Here is an 18,654-nt window from a genome sequence, read left to right on the forward strand (position 1 = left end):
TACAGCTAAACTATACATGCAAAGGCAGAAGGTAAACGAGGGAAAATTCTTGCCTCATATTTTTGGTGACCAATGGTAAGTTATTTATCTCATCTTCAGCATGTTTGTGCTGTTGATTTAAAAATGTAAAAAAGTGATTGATGGGGGACAATGACTACATAGCAAGAAGTGTTTTAAATCATATACTCATGGAACTCATGGCCTTCTGTTGCTAAGAACTGGACCTTCCTTAGTAACAGGAGTGCTGTCTCCCTCTGCTGCTGGGGGTTCGACCTGTGTTTCACAACCATGTGATGTCTCCATAGCAACAGGGTTGGCCAACATCCGTTTTGCAGTTTCACTATTAAAAATCCTGCCGATGAAAAATAAAGTAGGCGAGTTACCAAATTAGAAAGGCAGGGTGTTTGTTGAGCTATTAACATAGAAACAGAAAGTGCAAAAGAAATTTATTTTTAACAAGTTAGTTGCAGGGAAATGTGGTCCTTAAAGCAACAGATAGCAATAGATTTTATATATTATCTGTTCTGTGCAGGAAATGTAGTTCATGGGTGTCCATAACAAGCTGCTTAGACATGGGTGTGTGTGTATATATATTCATGAGAGACACACACACACGAGAGAGAGACAGTGAGACATGTAAAAAGTATTAGCCCCTTCCTGTTTTTCGATTTTTTTCTTGCATATTTGTCACGCTTACATAATTTAGATTATCAAACAAATTATAATATGATACACAGATAAGCTAAGTATCTAGTTTAGTCTTTAATATCACTGTGGAGGGATATTAGCCCACTATTCTATGCAGAATTGTTTTAATTTAGCCACATTGGAAAGTTTTCGAGCATGAATGACCTGTTTAGGAAACTTAATTAGATTTATATCCAGACCATCACACTACTGCCACTATGTTTGATTGTAGGTATTATGTTCTTTTTAGAAACACTGTTTCATTTTATGCCAGTTGTAATGAGATGCACACCTACCTAAAAGTTATACTTCTGTCTCATCAGTCCACATAATATTTGCATAATATTATATTTGGGGATAATCAAGATTTTTTTTGGCAAATATGAGACAAGCCCTTGTTTACTTTTTGGTCAGCAGTGGCTTTTGCATAGGAACTCTCCCATGGATGCAATTTTTGCCAAGTCTCTTTCTTATTATTAAATCATAAACACTGACCTTAACTGAGGCAACTTAGGCCTGCAGTTCTTTAGATGTAGTTCTGGGTTTTTTATGAGCTCCTGGATGAGTCGTCATTGTGCTCTCTGAGTAATTTTGGTAGGCCAGCTACTCCTGGGAAGGACATCACTGATCCATGTTTTCTCAATTTGTGCATAATGACTCCAACTGTGGGATAATTCTTGCTGGAGTCCCGAAGCCTTAGAAATGGCTTTGTTACCCTTTCCAGACTGATACGTACAGTACATGTCATTAACGTTGTTTCTCATCTGTTTCTATAGGTTAATCACGGTTTATTCATGATTTAGCATAGAGCAGTTGCTTTTTCACATAGGGCCAAGTAGGTTTGGACAGCTTTTTCCCTTAATAAATAAAATCATAATTAAAAAACTGCCTTTTGTGTGTGTTTACTCAGGTTATGTTTGAGTAATAATAAAATTAGTTAGATGATTTGAATCATTTAAGCAAGACAAATAAAAAAATCATGCAAATACTTTTTCACAGCACTGTATACTGTATGTGTGTTTACATATGTGTGTATGATTAAGATTAAAACATTCCTGCTCGGGAAATGAAAAAGCAAGACAAAGATGATTTTTTGTTTATTTGTTTTTGCATTTTTTTTACCATGCTGGCTCATGTACAATTCAAATCACATCAAATCCACAGATGACAGAGGGAGGCATCTGAGCAGATGTATCTTTCAGTGACACAATCTTTCAGTACTTTTTCCCCCCTATTTTGTTTTCAGTCTATATTTTACAGTTATTCTCACTCGTACACAACACCTGTTGTGTCATCTTGTGCATTTATTATCTTCTGCATTTATTGTACATCATGTAGTCAAGCTTTATGTAGTCCTGTGTTCTATGTTGCTGTATTTTGTTTTGCACTATGGTTCACTTTCATTTTTCACAGATTCATTGTGCTGTATAGGAGTTATACTGAACTTACAGGATGTAAGTTTATTCAGGTGAGAGAATGCAGTGAGTTAACATACAGTGCCCTCTTGTGACATTTTATAGAAGAGCGTTGGAAAATCAACAGAATTTATTTGGTTAAAATATCTGAGACCACTGCACCAGCATGGTGCCCAGGCTTATTAGATAATACATCAAAATTATTTTGGAATTCATGCATCAAATAAGTCCTCTATGAAGTTCTTACTTGGACAATGTTCGATGACTTTTCATAAACTGACCATCTGTGTTGCATGACTTTTTTTGTAAAAAAAAAAAAAAAGCAATCTGTTACAAATGATCAATTGTCCTATTTAGTATGATATAAGAATTTACTAACTGCTGTTCAGAACGATAATTTATATTAATCCCACTTTTTATTAGGAACGCCTGTACACTTGTGCATGGAGGTATCTATCATGTCACAGCAGCGTTCCTAATAAAGAGGGTGATTAGATCAAGAGCTTAAGTTAATGCTTGCATAAAACATCAAAAAAAAAACAAAAAAAAGATCTTTGTAACTTTACCCATGGTGTGGCTGTTGGTACCAGATGGGCTGGCTTGAATATGTCAGAAACTGTTGACCTGCTGTGATATTTTTACCGTAGAGTCTCCTGTGTTTCAAGCAAAGCTTAGCCAAACAAACAAACAACCAAACAAAGAAGAGATTGTGTGTATGGCCTGTGGGCTACAATGCCTTGTTGATAGGAGAGATCAGAGAGAAATTAAGCAGACTGTTTTGCGATGACAGGAAGCGACAACAATTTAAATAAATACACTTTACTACCACGATAAGCAGAAAAGCATCTCAGAAAGCACAACACATCAACCCTTAAAGTGAAAAACTGAATATATCTAATAATTAATAGATTTTTACATAAGTGAAAACAATATGTTCTTACACATGGAGGCCAAATCAAAAGTTATGATTTTCCTCTAAATTGTTATTGGCGTCATCATCATTGGTGTCACCAGGAAAAGAAGTAACACCAGTTATTAAATGTATGAAAAATTTTAGATATGCATTAAGCTCTTTCTAATTTTTGTGAATTCCTAAATAAGTAGCCTAAGTTATAGGCATGAAAGAAGAATTGCATTTTAATAGATATTTATAACCCAATGTCCTCCTTTTCTGTAGAATTACCCAAATAAGGAACATTATTATTATTATTATTATTATTATTATAAGAAAGATGAAAAATGATGAGTACTTTATCCTGTCAGTCTGGCTTTTCCACTCAGATTCAATAAAAGATCAGTTTTGTTTGTCTAAGCATAAAGCTGGGCAGGTGCCTGGGCTGGCAGGAGGGAAGCCCCAGGCTGAGCGTTTAGGACTGTTTCCTTCCTCTGGGGCGGAACTGTACCAGGGAAACGTTTATATCTAACGGGTTGACACATAAAAAAAAACCGTTTAGGCTAATTTAGAGATTTGACAATATGTATTTATCTCTGGTGACTTAAAATGTGTAACGTTAATGAAATCAAACTGACCGACCATGAGCCCCGCCTCTTATTCAGGACGTTTTCGCCACTGTTCGGTTCATATTCATGTCTGAGGAAGATGTTTCCTGTAACACAGTGAAACCGGAATATTTCGAGAATATTACGGAGGACTGCTTATGAATGGGTTTGTTTTAAATATCCTGCGAGGAGAAAACGGAGCTAACCGCTAGCGCCTCGGTGAGAGGAGTGGTGTGTGAGCATTGTGTGAAACCGGGGATTCTTTATGTTTGTACTAAGACATTTGACTCAGGAATGGAGGACGGCTTGGCGTCAGAAGACGATATCTGTGAGTAAGATAATGATTTTATAATATTGCCACCACCGGCTAATATAGTATTGCCGAAATCTATGTTTATGTAGTTCTTAGAAATGGTATTATTTTGTCGTTAAACCTCCTCCAGGCTACTGGTGGACTCCACATACAGTTTCCTCCTCAATAGATAGACAGATATTTTATTGATCCTGAAGGAAAAATCCCAGATATACAGCAGCAATGGAGTCAGTGACATAAAGACACGTTGCAGATTCCATAATGTATATCTTAGTCAGTAGACACAGGGTAATGTGAGAGCTGATCAAAAGTTATTAATGCAATGCTAAGAACAAATCAACAACAACAACAATAAGATATATAATAAGCATATAAATAAATCACAAGTTTAAAAAAACTACTAAGTGAAATGCAACCTTGATGTGCAAGTTTGTGTGGCAAAGTGACAACAGTGCAAATAGTGTCAATTAATAGTATTAATTGTGCAAAGAACTCCCTGTATTATATAATAGAAAATAGAAATGAACCCCAGCGTAGGACATATTACACTTTAGGCTTGTTAATGTTAATGAGTAGCATTGGTTCTTAAAAAATATACAGAAAATATATAAGTTTTTATTGTATTAAAGGGTCATTTGCATTTAAACTGTTTCTTCAAAATCCTAAATTGCTGCTATTAACTACCCACACTTCTTTCTTTACCTTCTTAGCAGATTTAAAGAAACTCTTAAGGGATTTATATACTGTAAAGCTCAACAAGCTTAGGTACACCCCCTTTAGGAATATATAACCTTGTTGTTAAGTACCTGTCTTTGAAACACAGCTGTCTTGTAACCTTTGATTTGATTCTTGTTAGACAATCTGATGCATTACTAAAAGACAGAATGCATTCTAAAAGGATTTAAATTAAAAGGGAGACCTTTTCTGGAAGCTTTTCTTCCTATCAACTGAAGAAGATTGATGGACTGTCGACTGCACTGGCAAAGTCTAACAATCCACTCATTACATGACTGGAAAAAGAGCATTTCATGCTGTATTAAATAATAATAAATGTATAGTTATATATACCCTACATATTTAAATGATGATTAAAATGTTTTCTAGTTAAAATTATTTGCATAACATAACACATTCACCCAAATTAAATAAAGCGTTCACTAGCAAAAACAAATAATTTTTTTCAAAATTGTCAAAAATCATTATTTTTTATCATGTATTGCAGGAAATATCAATCAGATTGGTGTAGATTTTTTTTTAATTAAAAATAACCTTTTTTTATTAAATAATAATCTAATTTAGGATTCAGAATGTGAAAAATAAATAAGGAATTTTGCTCAACAATCAGCTTACTTTTTTTTGAAGAATTGCATTTATCTGTTTTTGCAAAACTCTTTAAATTAGGGCTGCAACTAACGATTATTTTTAATAATCGATTAGTTGGGCGATTAATCATTGTATAATTGTATAATAAAATGATGTATGCATAAGTAAAACCACAGTAAATTACAAGTTAACTTTGTAGTGGACTATAAAAAAAACTGTAGAAATGCAAAAAGCTAATAGTCACAAATTAATTGTTATTTGCATTCCCTGAAAACCACAACAATCACTAAATGTAATATTTTACTGTTATTCGCACCGTGTAATTTAAGATAATCTAAAATAGCGCCATTTAACTAATCACTATTGCTCATGAGGTGATTGCGCAATGTGATTCTAGCGAGTAGCACAGTAACAGATCTAGCGCGACTGTCCTGAAGTTAGCAAACAGTTTAAAGAAAAGTACTTAAACTATACAACTTTTACATGATGAAGAGATACAGTTTTTACTGACCCTGCTGACGTTTCGCCATCCGTAACACCAACATATTTTCTTTTTAAGTGTTCATGCATGACATGCCATGAAAGCTCGGTCTTGCATAGCGTGCAGGTTATCGCCTTCGTTTAATATAAATTGCTATCAAACTTTGGAGGACTCGGGGCGCACGCTTTTTCCTGCAGACGCTTCTGCAACCTCCATTGCGGCTGTGTATGTGTGTGTTTTTGTGCATCTTGTGGTCGCGCTCCTCAGTGACGTGAGCAGCCCAACTAATCGATACCGGCATTCGTTGACAACGAATTTCATTATCGATAATTATTGATTTTATCGATTAGTTGTTGCAGCCCTACTTTAAATGTATAATTGCTTTATTTTTAAAATACAAAATTTTTGCAAAACGTTCCTGATCAATTTTAAAAGATATACTTAGTCATTCTAACATTTGAGGAAGAAACATTGCTGACACAGAATTAAAAATGAAAGAACCACAATTAAACACTCCTGTCACCTGTCATCTAAGAGGTGTCATCTACCACTTTTTATTCATATACAGTAGGACAATAGTTTAAGAGTTTAATTCTTGTAATTTAAAATAAATTAAGCATATAGTTTTTTGTTTGTTTGTTTTCAAAAGCAAAATTTTATATCTGCATAATATTTATTTCATGCCTTTACAGTACCAAATGTTACTAATGTTTCAGTTTTATTCACAGTATCGTATTTACAATTAGATTCTATTTGATTCTCAGAAATTTGAAATTTAAATAAACAAATTTTTTTATGTTTTTTTCTGTATAAGCATTTTTTAAAAAACCTTTTTTTTAAAATTATTTATTTATCCGGATTGCTATCATAATTCTTTCCAGAAGTGTGCTTGTATATCAAAGCACTCGTATATCAGAGCGAAGAGGAAACTCAGATTTGTTCCATAGCCGAAAAATATGACTATAAAAAAATGAACACAAAATAATAATTATGCTTGTTTTCCAAAATGCTTACAGATTAACTAACTCACAATCCAAGGTTCCACTGTATTAAAAAAACTATACTAATAAAAAGAAAACAAAAGTTTCATATTGTAACCAAAATATCTGATAAATTTATAAGTGCTTTCAAAAAGTTTTAATTAAATAAAGAAAGTGTCTGTCCTATGGATCTAAGAAAATAAAGCTTAGCTGTCTAAAATGCCTGGCTTCTTTTCTGGTGCTGGAAATCATAAAGGCGTAGGATGGTGTTGTTTGACAGCTGTGGTGTATTTTCATTAACCCTTAATATAATGGTTGTGTAATACTTACATGGTGTATGTTTTAAGGTTAATATCAGACCTGGAATAGAGAAAACATCATGTCCACTCCACAAGCATAAATTATGTAGCTGTTTACCAGTACCTTATTTAACTGATTTTTAATATGTAAAGTTTAAAAGGCTAATTTTGTTATGGAAATGTTTCAAGTGCGCAATTGCTCTTAAACAGAACAGAACTGTTCTTTGCTTTAAAAAGGTGATTAAAACAGTGCACGGATTTATTTTTTTTTTCTGTAGTAAATTAAAGGAATAATTATTCACTAATGTACATTGTTTTAATCATATAATAAATGCATTGTTTCTGTGGTTGGCTTTTAGGTTTAGCTTTGCAACTGCAAGGCTAAAATAAATTTTTTTAGTGTCGATATCTGTGAGCTTTAATAAATGGAATAAATAAAATGTAATAAATTGTGCTGCATTAGCAGTCTGCTTGTGCACATTTAATAAGGCAGCTCCAGATCAGCTCTCATATTCTGTGCACTTTACGGCTACTTTCACTTTGCAGCTATAGCACATTATAAATGATAATTCAGTAATTATAAAGCAAATTGTTTCCAGTAAAGAATGGAAATAAGGAGGAAACCTATTAAAGTATGTCTGTGGAGATTAATTCATCCAGGTAGAAGTTTCTTCTAAATAAAGTTTAATTTACAAAACCACTGGACTTACAAACTTACTTAAAAACACAAGACGTTTCAGTGTTCATCCAAACACCTTCATCAGTTGTTTGGTGCACAGAAAGTAACTCTAGCAAATGTAGACACAAAGGGGTCACATGGTCTAAATCACATGACAGGTGTTAGTCCAATTGTGTGCTATTAAAGTATATTTCAGACTTGTGGAAAACACCGAAGATGTTTTTTCTCTGTGTTTTTTCCCAATAAGTTCTAAATGTGGGACTGAATGATTACTTTCACAGTCAGCAGTTATCCTACATTGCTCAGCGCTGTTACCCAGTTGCCATAGAAAAAGTGGCGTATTTGTGGCCTTACACAAAAATGCTGAAGACAGGCTAATGATTGTGAATATTTTTATTTTTTTGCAGTGCTGCACTCAGAGAAGGTGTTTCACAATGCTGCCAAACGGAATGACACAGGAAAGATGCTGGAGCTTATTAGGAAAGGGGTAGACATCAAAGTTAAAAATAAAGTAAGTGTCTTGCAGCCAAGAAAGCTGTTTAATTTTAAATCGATTCAGTTTGTTTTTTGTATAGCACTTGGTCACAATGGTCATAGTTGCATAGCAGGTTTACAGAATAAAAGATTTATGGAAATTAGCTATATAAATCATAATTACCGTATAAGATTTTTCTTGGTGAGCAAGCTGAGGTGGCAAGGAAAAACTTCACAGGAACCAGACTCAACAGGAAACCCATTATCATTTGGGTGGTATTAGATAGCAGAGATTTATTTGCAGTCATCCTGTGTGTTAGGAGTTTGGAAGAGTATAACAGGAAGTGTTTAAGGTAATATGAAGTCCACTTTTGTTATTGAACGGACAGGTAAAAAACTGTTTATAGGAATTTTAGTCCTGAACTATTGACTGAAACTACAGTGGTGTGAAAAACTATTTGCCCCCTTCCTGATTTCTTATTCTTTTGCATGTTTGTCACACTTAAATGTTTCTGCTCATCAAAAACCGTTAACTATTAGTCAAAGATAACATAATTTAACACAAAATGCAGTTTTTAAATGAAGATTATGTTATTAAGGGAGAAAAAAAACTCCAAATCTACATGGCCCTGTGTGAAAAAGTAATTGCCCCCCCTTGTTAAAAAATAACTTAACTGTGGTTTATCACAGTTAAAAGTTCAATTTCTGTAGTCACCCCCAGGCCTGATTACTGCCACACCTGTTTCAATCAAAAAATCACTTAAATAGGAGCTACCTGACACAGAGAAGTAGACCAAAAGCACCTCAAAAGCTAGACATTATGCCAAGATCCAAAGAAATTCAGAAAAAAATGAGAACAAAAGTAATTGAGATCTATCAGGCTGGTAAAGGTTATAAAGCCATTTCCAAAGCCTTGGGACTCCAGCGAACCACAGTGAGAGCCATCATCCACAAATGGCAAAAACATGGAACAGTGGTGAACCTTCCCAGGAGTGGCCAGCTGACCAAAATTACCCCAAGAGCGCAGAGACAACTCATCCGAGAGGCCACAAAAGACCCCAGGACAACAACTAAAGAACTGCAGGCCTCACTTGCCTCAATTAAGGTCAGTGTTCACGACTCCACCAAAAGAAAGAGACTGGGCAAAAACGGCCTGCATGGCAGATTTCCAAGGCGCAAACCACTTAAGCAAAAAGAATATTAAGGCTCGTCTCAATTTTGCTAAAAAACATCTCAATGATTGCCAAGACTTTTGGGAAAATACCTTGTGGACCGACGAGACAAAAGTTTAACTTTTTGGAAGGTGCGTGTCCCGTTACATCTGGCGTAAAAGTAACACAGCATTTCAGAAAAAGAACACCATACCAACAGTAAAATATGGGGGTGGTAGTGTGATGGTCTGGGGTTGTTTTGCTGCTTCAGGACCTGGATGGCTTGCTGTGATAGATGGAACCATGAATTCTACTGTCTACCAAAAAATCCTGAAGGAGAATGTCCGGCCATCTGTTCGTCAACTCAAGCTGAAGCGATCTTGGGTGCTGCAGCAGGACAATGACCCAAAACACACCAGCAAATCCACCTCTGAATGGCTGAAGAAAAACAAAATGAAGACTTTGGAGTGGCCCAGTCAAAGTCCTGACCTGAATCCTATTGAGATGTTGTGGCATGACCTTAAAAAGGCGGTTCATGCTAGAAAACCCTCAAATAAAGCTGAATTACAACAATTCTGCAAAGATGAGTGGGCCAAAATTCCTCCAGAGCTCTGTAAAAGACTCGTTGCAAGTTATCGCAAACACTTGATTGCAGTTATTGCTGCTAAGGGTGGCCCAATCAGTTATTAGGTTCAGGGGGCAATTACTTTTTCACACAGGGCCATGTAAGTTTGGATTTTTTTTCTCCCTAAATAATAAAAACCATCATTTAAAAACTGCATTTTGTGTTTACTTGTGTTATCTTTGACTAATAGTTAAATGTGTTTGATGATCAGAAACATTTAAGTGTGACAAACATGCAAAAGAATAAGAAATCAGGAAGGGGGCAAATAGTTTTTCACACCACTGTATATGCCATCAAAGAACAGCTGTCTGCATCAGCATACAAGACGGTGTAGTATTCAATGGTTTTCTGAATTGGTTTTTATTTTTTATGTTTCAAAGTTCTAACTACGCATAAACGCCATACAAAGAAAACTTGTTTTATACCGAATACATACTGTAAGTGAAAATTAAAGGCAAAGTCAAAATTGTTTAGAATTTGAAGTCACTTGACTTTTAGCAGAACACAGAAACAAGAGGAAATCCGTTCCCCGGAAAATTGTCTTGCACTCCAGATATTCAAAATGCTTTGTTTTGATCACTTGTACACCAGGGCAACGGAAACTTTCTCTTTCTGCACAGGATATGGCCCTTACTTCACCTCATAAAGTAAAGTAAAACCACACCTCTGTAAATATCAATATAACGTATTGTGGTTTGCCTTCAAGAATGTCATCATCTAGAATGTTTTGTTAACAGTCCATTTCTAAGTCAATGTTTGAGTATCACTGGGATTAAAAGAGCATCTTACAGTTTCACCAGTGTCGTTTCCTTATGTGCAGGAAGACAGGAAGGCACTACACTGGGCTGCAGGTGCAGGCAGTGAAGATGCTCTGCGTTTGTTGCTTGAGCACGACACTGAGCTGGATGATGTCGACAGCGTATGTATGATAATTTGTGTGAAAAAAATCAAATAAATTGTGGTTGTAGCAGAAAGTGCTTTCATTAAGCAAATATTAACTAAATTTTAGATACATTTAAAATAAAATAAAAATGTATAAATATATAAAAGCAACTAAAAAGCTACATTTACTGAAGGGGAGACTAAGATCTGTAACCTTAGATTCTACTCTAATGATGCAAATGCCTCTCTATGAGACACCTGGTCTGCCATGACACTCATGCAGAACTAAACACACATACATACAATGGTTTATGCAGAAGAGTGTTTACTCTCTTTATGGATGGCTTCTTGTAGGGAAGCACAATTTTGCTAGCTGTGTAGGAGGAACACGCAACACCAGGTTAAATATTATGCAAGATTTACACAAGAGCTTTGCTTTGCTCAGAAACAATTGTGGTGAGTTAAATATAGGAAAGTCACCAGATTGCAACCCAACCAAGCACGGATTAGAGATTTAGAGGAGTTTTTAGACACAAAATCATGGAATTCTATTCTTGAAATATTGGTGTACAATTCTAGAGATTTGTAGAAACTATATGAATTTCATTATCTTAAAACCTTACTAAAACTTTTTTTTTTTTTTTTTTAGCACAGAAGTATCGCTGATTTGCTAAAATGTTGTTGTCAGTATGCCTAGTGCAGGTGTTTGAATGTTTCTGTTTCCAGCCTGCCTCAACAGACTGTCTGTGTTCTTTTTCCAGTTTGGGATGAGCCCACTGCTGTTGGCAGCATGGTTTGGTTACCTTAAAATATTGCAGATCCTTGTATCATCTGGTGCAAAACTCAACTGTGAAAACAAAGTAAGGCACACATTGTGATCTGATGAGGGCGGGTGAAACCTTTAGTGTTCCTGTGGAAAAATAGACCACTTATAGTAAATGCTTAAATGAAAGACCTATTTATAAAACCTGAGATATGTTTACATTGAAATACCTAATTGTGATGTGCTTAGTGACTCTTGTGCTGTTCGCTAGTGAGTAGTTAAAATGTATTGTGGGTAACATAAGAAAAAGTCAGCCAAAGTAAAAACAGGCCAAATTGTTTATGCAATTTGAACACAAAAAGAGTAAGTAAAAATAATGTACATTTTTGGGTGAGCGTGAATCATGCTTTTAGTGCAGGCATGACCACACCCATGATAACTCAGGAAGAGTCTGTTACCTTGATTATGATTTGGACCATGACTATTATTAAAGAAGAAGCCTTAATTGTCATTATACAGTTCATAATGAAATTAGGAGTGCAACTTCTACATAAGTGCAACTAGAAGAACTACATACATTGGGTATGTAAAGAAAAGACAGCAACACAGTTAGGCAGTTTACTATACACGAAAGATATTGGACATGTGTACAGTAATGAAATGATAAATGAAGAGACAGGCATTATTGCACAACCCAAACCATGTAAACAAGCTTATTTGATGTACAGTATGTAGAAGTAGATAAAATCTGTGACTGCAGATACAGGTTATTTCAACAACCATGACATATTGTAGTCATCATGTAGTGAAATTATGATTGGTCTGTTTATAAAAGGTAAATCAATTGCAGAGAAAACAAGTAAATCCTCAGCTCCATGTATGAAAGGATTGGAGCTGAAGTATGTGAACTAACAACTTTTAGAAGAATCTGAAATTAAACTTCTGTTCACTGATGTAATTCTGCTCCTCAGAATGGGTTGAATCTTTTGCACTGTGCTGCTCAGCGAGGTCATATCCATATTCTGGAGTACATCATGGAAGATCTGGAGGATGTACGACTTGACAGAACTGACAAGGTGATGATCTACATTATACTATCCTGTCTTCCCACGTGGCTGTGCAATTAGCATATGCTCTTTTTTTTAGCATTGCACTAAACCTACAACCTTTGCAGCGCTGTTAAGATAGATTGGAGCAAGCTATGTGAGATGGGAGATATGAGAATATGCAAAACATGAACCCAAAAGTGGTTCCCACCAGATGGTATTATAACTTTGTTTTTAATCTGCAATAAACATGTTAATGGAATAAATGACAACTCGGCCTGCTGTTAAATGAAAAGAATTTGTGATAATAATCTTGTCTGGTGCCTTTACCACCATGACTCAGTTTGTTAGTAATAGTTTGCCCTGAAGGTTTTTACTTTCTTTATATTTCATCAATTTTCAAAACATAAATTCATATTAATAAAAAAATGATAGTAATAGTTATTATATTAATATTTTTCTAATTCTGAGCTAAAAACAGCCATTTTCTTATCAGACTCTCTTTTTACTTCTCTCTTAAGCTTAATAAGACAAAGATAGTTTTGTCATGCAGTTTATCATGTTACCAAGAAACTGTTCCATCCAAAACTTTATATGGTGCTTAACATAAAGTTTTCTGGTCTACCTTTGAGTGTTATAAAGCACCTACACAGCCCAACAGATACAATGTAAAACACCTTCCATACAAAATGATAGAATAAAAACAATAACAGATTAAAGGAAGTGCATTAATATAAACCTCAAATCTTCCTTGCAATGACTGTTTTACTCAATTGCTGTTATACAAATATAATTAGCACATAATATATAATTAGGGAAAAGATTAAGAATTCAACTGCATGGGCTACAATTATATTTTATAGATTCCTTTTCTAAAATTATATATGAAAGTCTTTAAAGTATAAGCTTGTTCTATGTAAGCATAGACAAATAAGTTCTTTAAAAAAATTATAATTATAATAAGATAATTATTGTATAATATTGCAAAAAATCCAATGTTTTCTTGACCGAGTTGACTGAAATACTCAAAATAATACCATACAATAATGTTTTAATTAAAAGATATGCAATATTAAGGCTTACAGATGACTAAACCAATATAATAATAATATAACAGTATAAAAGAGTTAAACTTTCTGAGTTAAACAGTTGCCTGTTATGCCATTTATTAGAAATTAGTGCATGCTTTCCTATCCTACCCTGTGTCTCACTTGTTCTGTGTGTCAGTCAGGTAAGACAGCATTTCATCTGGCAGCGGAACATGGACAGTTGGAGGTTGCAGAGTATCTTATTGGCATGGGTTGCGCTCATGACCTCAAGGACAAGGTAAGACACAGTAGGAATATTTCAGCCCCATTGCTCCTCTAATTAAAGTCCTTCTGGCTCCTGGAAGCAGGCCAGGCATTAGAAATTATGAACAGGGAACAATCTTTTTTTCAAATTAGGCCCCTCATGCACACCCACACCAGTACTACCACCCATACACTTTTATCTCTAATAAATCTATTGGCTCTAATGCCTGGCTGTTAGCCTTGCAGAATCGTGCATTATCAGTTGTGCTAATATTATAGATTACTTTGTATGCAGGAGGAGAACACAGCACTCCATCTGGCTGCGAAACACGGCCATGAAGAGGTTCTTCAGAAGATATTGGAGACAGGGGAGAACATCAATGAGAAGAATATTGTAAGCAAGAACTTTCTTCCACAGCTCACATGTTGTAAAAGGCTGCTTTATAACTATATATATAGTGCTATAATGCTTTATATCCACACTGCATTGTGCTCTATGGTATACATATTTTAAATGTTGTTTTCTGACAGGATGGTCTGACTGCTTTACACTTGTCTGTGGATGGGGGGCATTATAACTGTGTCAAGCTGCTGCTTGAGGCTCACTGCAATGTAAATGAACTTACAAATGTATGTAAAATTATTTATCAATGTGTGATTGTTGTCTTTTAATTGATTTAATTATTTGAGTGCATGCTGAATTATAAATTATGAAAATTTCCAGTTGTATTACTTAAAAAAAAAACATTTCTGTTGTTTTTATCATATCTTTTATGTTGTATTATTTTTCACACTACATCTGATTTCATTGTAGACTGGAGCTTGAGTGTTTTTTAGTCCCTGGAAAAAATGTTTGGTTAGTTAGGTCATTAAGTGCACGGACAGGCTTGTATGTTTCTTGTTTAGTTATTTATTCGTTCAGAACTGATTTGATTATAAAAATTATTTAAAGGTCTTATTTATATAAATTATATATATTAAATTATATTTATTATATAAAATGTTTCATATGACTGCAGTGTGACAGTTTACCCTTATTTAAACATTACATAGTCATTCTGTCTGCCTGTCATGGTCAAAAGTTAGTCCCTCTCTTTTTTATTTCTATTTGTTTTTGTGTAAAAAAATTAAAATCTTGGTATCTTAGTGATACAACAAAATATGAAACCAAAAAAAAAACGTTGGCAATAGACAGTTGCCATTTTCCCAAGAGTGGATGTCCCAGCACATTCACCCGAAGGTCAGACTGTGCAATGCTCATAAAATTGAAGGGAAAATAAAGGGTACTACAGGCATCAATGAGCATGTTAAATTATAGCACAATTAGAAAAAGACTGAACAAGTACAGTTGGTTTGAAAGGATTCCCAGAATTTCCTCTTCTGTTTAAAAAGAATGTGGAAGCTCAACTAATTTTAGCAAAACTGCATCTGAACACCTCAGACCCACTGTCAAGCAAGGATGGTTGTGCTATGATGATTAGGGCTTGTTTTGCAGCCACAGGACCTAAGCACCGATAATGTCATGCAGGAAATGTTTCCTTCAAGTTACTGGTGCTAAAGGTCGATCTACAATGTATTGATTCATGATGGTACATAGTATTCCCCACACATGTTTTCTTTTTTGGCTTCATTTTTGTGAAATAAATAATTGCACAGTAAGAAAGGTTATATGTTGTTCATCTGAGGCAGAATATTTGCCTATGATTAGATCATTTTTATTATGTTTTTACACAACAATACATATAATTAAAAAAGGTGGAATATACAGTATGTGAGCCTTGTTATAAATTTATTAGCCATGTATTCACATTTGCCTTCCATTACCCTATAAGATGAATATGACGGCTCTTCACATTGCAGTCCAGCATGGATTAGAAAAAGAGGTCAGGTTGCTTGTGGAGGCCAGAGTAAATGTGGACTCAGTAGACACTGTAAGTACCACCACTAGCCAGCTCATAGTTTCCTAACCCAGTCCTTGGGTCTCCAGTATGTTGTTAATCTGTCTAACATTTTCTGTATTTAAGAGTATTGTTTTGTTATTGAACAATTTTGGGGTAAATGCTAATGAATAATGATGATAACTGCTATAAAAATAATTCCATGCAATATCATCATAGTATTTTAAATGTACAGAAGTGTTAGCCATTTTATGGAAATGTAATGTACTATATATAAACTTATTTGAGTTAAACATAAGCAATAGACAGTTGCATTTTATTAAGAGGTAAAACAAAAATATTAAGGGGGATATTAAGGGATATTAAAAGGACTATAACTAGGGAAGTACACATATTGATTATTGTAGAGGTGTTGGTAATATGCTGCCCTGAATTTATTCATAAATCATTACGTTTCACACTTTGGGTTTCTGGAAAATGAGAGGTTATTTATGTCTCCTGTTATATTATTTAATATTAGATCACTTAAAATGAAATAATTTACAGACTCTGATATATTATTCCTTATTAGAATCATACCACCGCACTACACTTGGCAGTGTTCAACAATTACCCAGAGATTGTTAAAATACTAATTGATGCAGGTTGTGACTTGGATGCTTTAGATGGGGTAAGTACACATTTTAATCTGTAGTTATAATATAATCTTTAAAGATAACTATAATGTAATTAAATTATATAATAAAAATATAAATATAATTCAGTTAGTGTTTTACAAATTGTGTGGTGTATGAGTGGTGGAGTATACTCACAGCATTTGTTACATTTTCAAACAGCGGCTTCAAACAGCCCTGCACGTAGCAGCAGAACACGGACGCCAAAACATAGCTGAGCTCATCCTTATTGCTGGGATCAATCTCAGAATTCTTGACAAGGTACAGCTCCCAGGGCCATGATTATACCACAATAGTTTAATGGTACCTAAATGTACTACACTGCGCATTTGATTTATAGAATAAGCACATCTTTGTCTCACCATATGCAGCAGGGAAAAACATCACTGGATATTGCGGCCAGAGGCAATCATGTGAACGTGGTCGATATGATTATTAAAGCTGATAGATTTTACAAATGGGAACAGGTAAGGCCATTGAATCATGATTATCAAAATGTGAGCTCTTATTATGCAAAAGACAAGCAAATCCTTGAATATACTGTACAAGAGCGGTCTCTGTTTTGCAGGACAATGTAACCTGCTCTGACTCATTAGTGGGAAGGAATGTGACCTTCAGACAAGACCATCAGCAGGAGACCCAGCACATTCGCTCAATCTTATGGAAGTTAGCCACAAAAAACCTGAAAGCTGGGGAGTGGAAGTCACTGGCACAGCACTGGCACTTCACAGACGCACACATTCGAGCCATAGAACATGAATGGACAGGTACAGCAATTCTAAAATGATATGATATTACACATAAGTATATTGAAGTGGTTTATTATTACCCTACAATACCGAGAAGTGCAGTTATACAAGCCTTTATTACCTTGAAATGTATCATGTAACCCTTTACTACTTTGAAACTTTATGTACAGTACACTGAGTGGGTAGTACTGGGCACTTTATTCAGACTATGCAAGTCACCTGCATTCAGGTCATGCATCTGAGATTTCTATATTTTCTAAAAAAAGGATTCTTTAATAGCACCTATAACACTTCCATTAAAAACATTGAATAAATAAAAATAAAAAAAGTTTATGCTACTTAACTGTACAAGCTGCAAGACGATAATAAAAAAAAAAAAACCTGATGTGATACTTGAAAATATTTACCAGTATATTGTTGTTTAAATTACCCTAAATGTAATTATCTTATTTATAATTGAAGATTTTTTATTAATTTCACCTTCATTATTTGGCAGTCTGTAGAATAGCACTTGTGTGAACAATTAGTCTAGCCATAACATACTAAAAGGTGCTTTTATCTAAAAAAATATCTTGGGTTGTAAACTTTATACCTTAAATTTTAATGATGTGCCTAAAACATTTTTTGTGGATGGTGTAAGTGTGTCTATATGATAGTGGTTGCTGTGTGTGCACTTTTAAGGTACTAAAAGCTATAGGGACCATGGGCATCGTATGTTGCTGATCTGGCTGCATGGTGTATTGATTGCTGGGGAAAACCCCATTAAAAGCTTATACGAAGGACTTATGGGAATCTCAATGGTGGATCTTGCAGGTGAGAAAGTAAATGGTAATTCTGAAGCATACTACAGTGCTGTAAAATAAGTATTTGCCCCTCTCCCTGTGCTTATGTGTCACACTGGAGGGATCATACTGGGGATGGGTCACTTATGCCCTTAAATGATTAATTAAGAATAATGTTTTTATACATTTATAGAGAATTATGTTTGTATATATAATTTTAAAAATTACAATCATACAGTTTGACAAATAAATGGTAAAAGATCCTAGCACAGTACACTGTAAGCAATGGACATACTAAAAATCACTGTATGCCTCAGAAAATAATGCATCAGGAGGAATACCATTTGGATATAATTTTGTCTCAGGGATTATCTCAGTCTGGTCTTGCTGCTTTATTTTAAATATTTTATCCCCTGCAGTTGGATAGGAGAGAGGTAATAAATGTTCTTATGAACATGAATGTAATCCTACTTGAACACAGAATTGAATCTAAAGTAAATTGAATGATTTGTGCATTGCTGTTTTAATTAATGAGTTTGAGAACCTTTTTTTTGCTTTCTTCCCGCAGAGAGTATGCGACAACAGGCCAATGCTGACCCTTACACTCCTAAGAAGTGTGCAACAATGTGAAAAAAATTGTC

At 34.7% G+C, this 18,654-nt stretch overlaps 1 protein-coding gene across 2 annotated transcripts; it reads left to right on the forward strand.

The window, feature by feature from the left end:
- Positions 1-3,500: 3,500 nt before the first annotated feature.
- ankdd1a (ankyrin repeat and death domain containing 1A) lies at positions 3,501-18,654 on the forward strand. 2 transcript variants are annotated; one of them, XM_053512426.1, is made up of 15 exons: positions 3,501-3,930; positions 8,085-8,188; positions 10,748-10,846; positions 11,571-11,669; positions 12,544-12,648; positions 13,846-13,944; positions 14,206-14,304; positions 14,442-14,540; positions 15,743-15,841; positions 16,380-16,478; positions 16,645-16,743; positions 16,854-16,949; positions 17,051-17,249; positions 17,913-18,044; positions 18,582-18,654. In XM_053512426.1, the coding sequence occupies exons 1-15, from the start codon at positions 3,897-3,899 to the stop codon at positions 18,641-18,643; spliced, it is 1,524 nt and encodes a 507-aa protein (XP_053368401.1). In that variant the 5' UTR covers positions 3,501-3,896; the 3' UTR covers positions 18,644-18,654. The 2 variants fall into 2 exon arrangements, with proteins under 2 accessions (XP_053368401.1, XP_053368402.1); XM_053512427.1 differs by having other exon boundaries at positions 14,442-14,522.

The sequence above is a fragment of the Clarias gariepinus genome, chromosome 15, assembly GCF_024256425.1.
Source record: "Clarias gariepinus isolate MV-2021 ecotype Netherlands chromosome 15, CGAR_prim_01v2, whole genome shotgun sequence".
NCBI classification, from domain to species: domain Eukaryota; kingdom Metazoa; phylum Chordata; class Actinopteri; order Siluriformes; family Clariidae; genus Clarias; species Clarias gariepinus.

Excerpts from the sequence above, each read along its gene's own strand:
- ankdd1a (XM_053512426.1), top strand. The coding sequence starts at position 3,897 with ATGGAGGACGGCTTGGCGTCAGAAGACGATATCT. Across the intron at positions 17,250-17,912 it reads CATAGAACATGAATGGACAG|GTACTAAAAGCTATAGGGAC; the intron begins GTACAGCAATTC and ends TGCACTTTTAAG. Across the intron at positions 18,045-18,581 it reads CTCAATGGTGGATCTTGCAG|AGAGTATGCGACAACAGGCC; the intron begins GTGAGAAAGTAA and ends TTCTTCCCGCAG.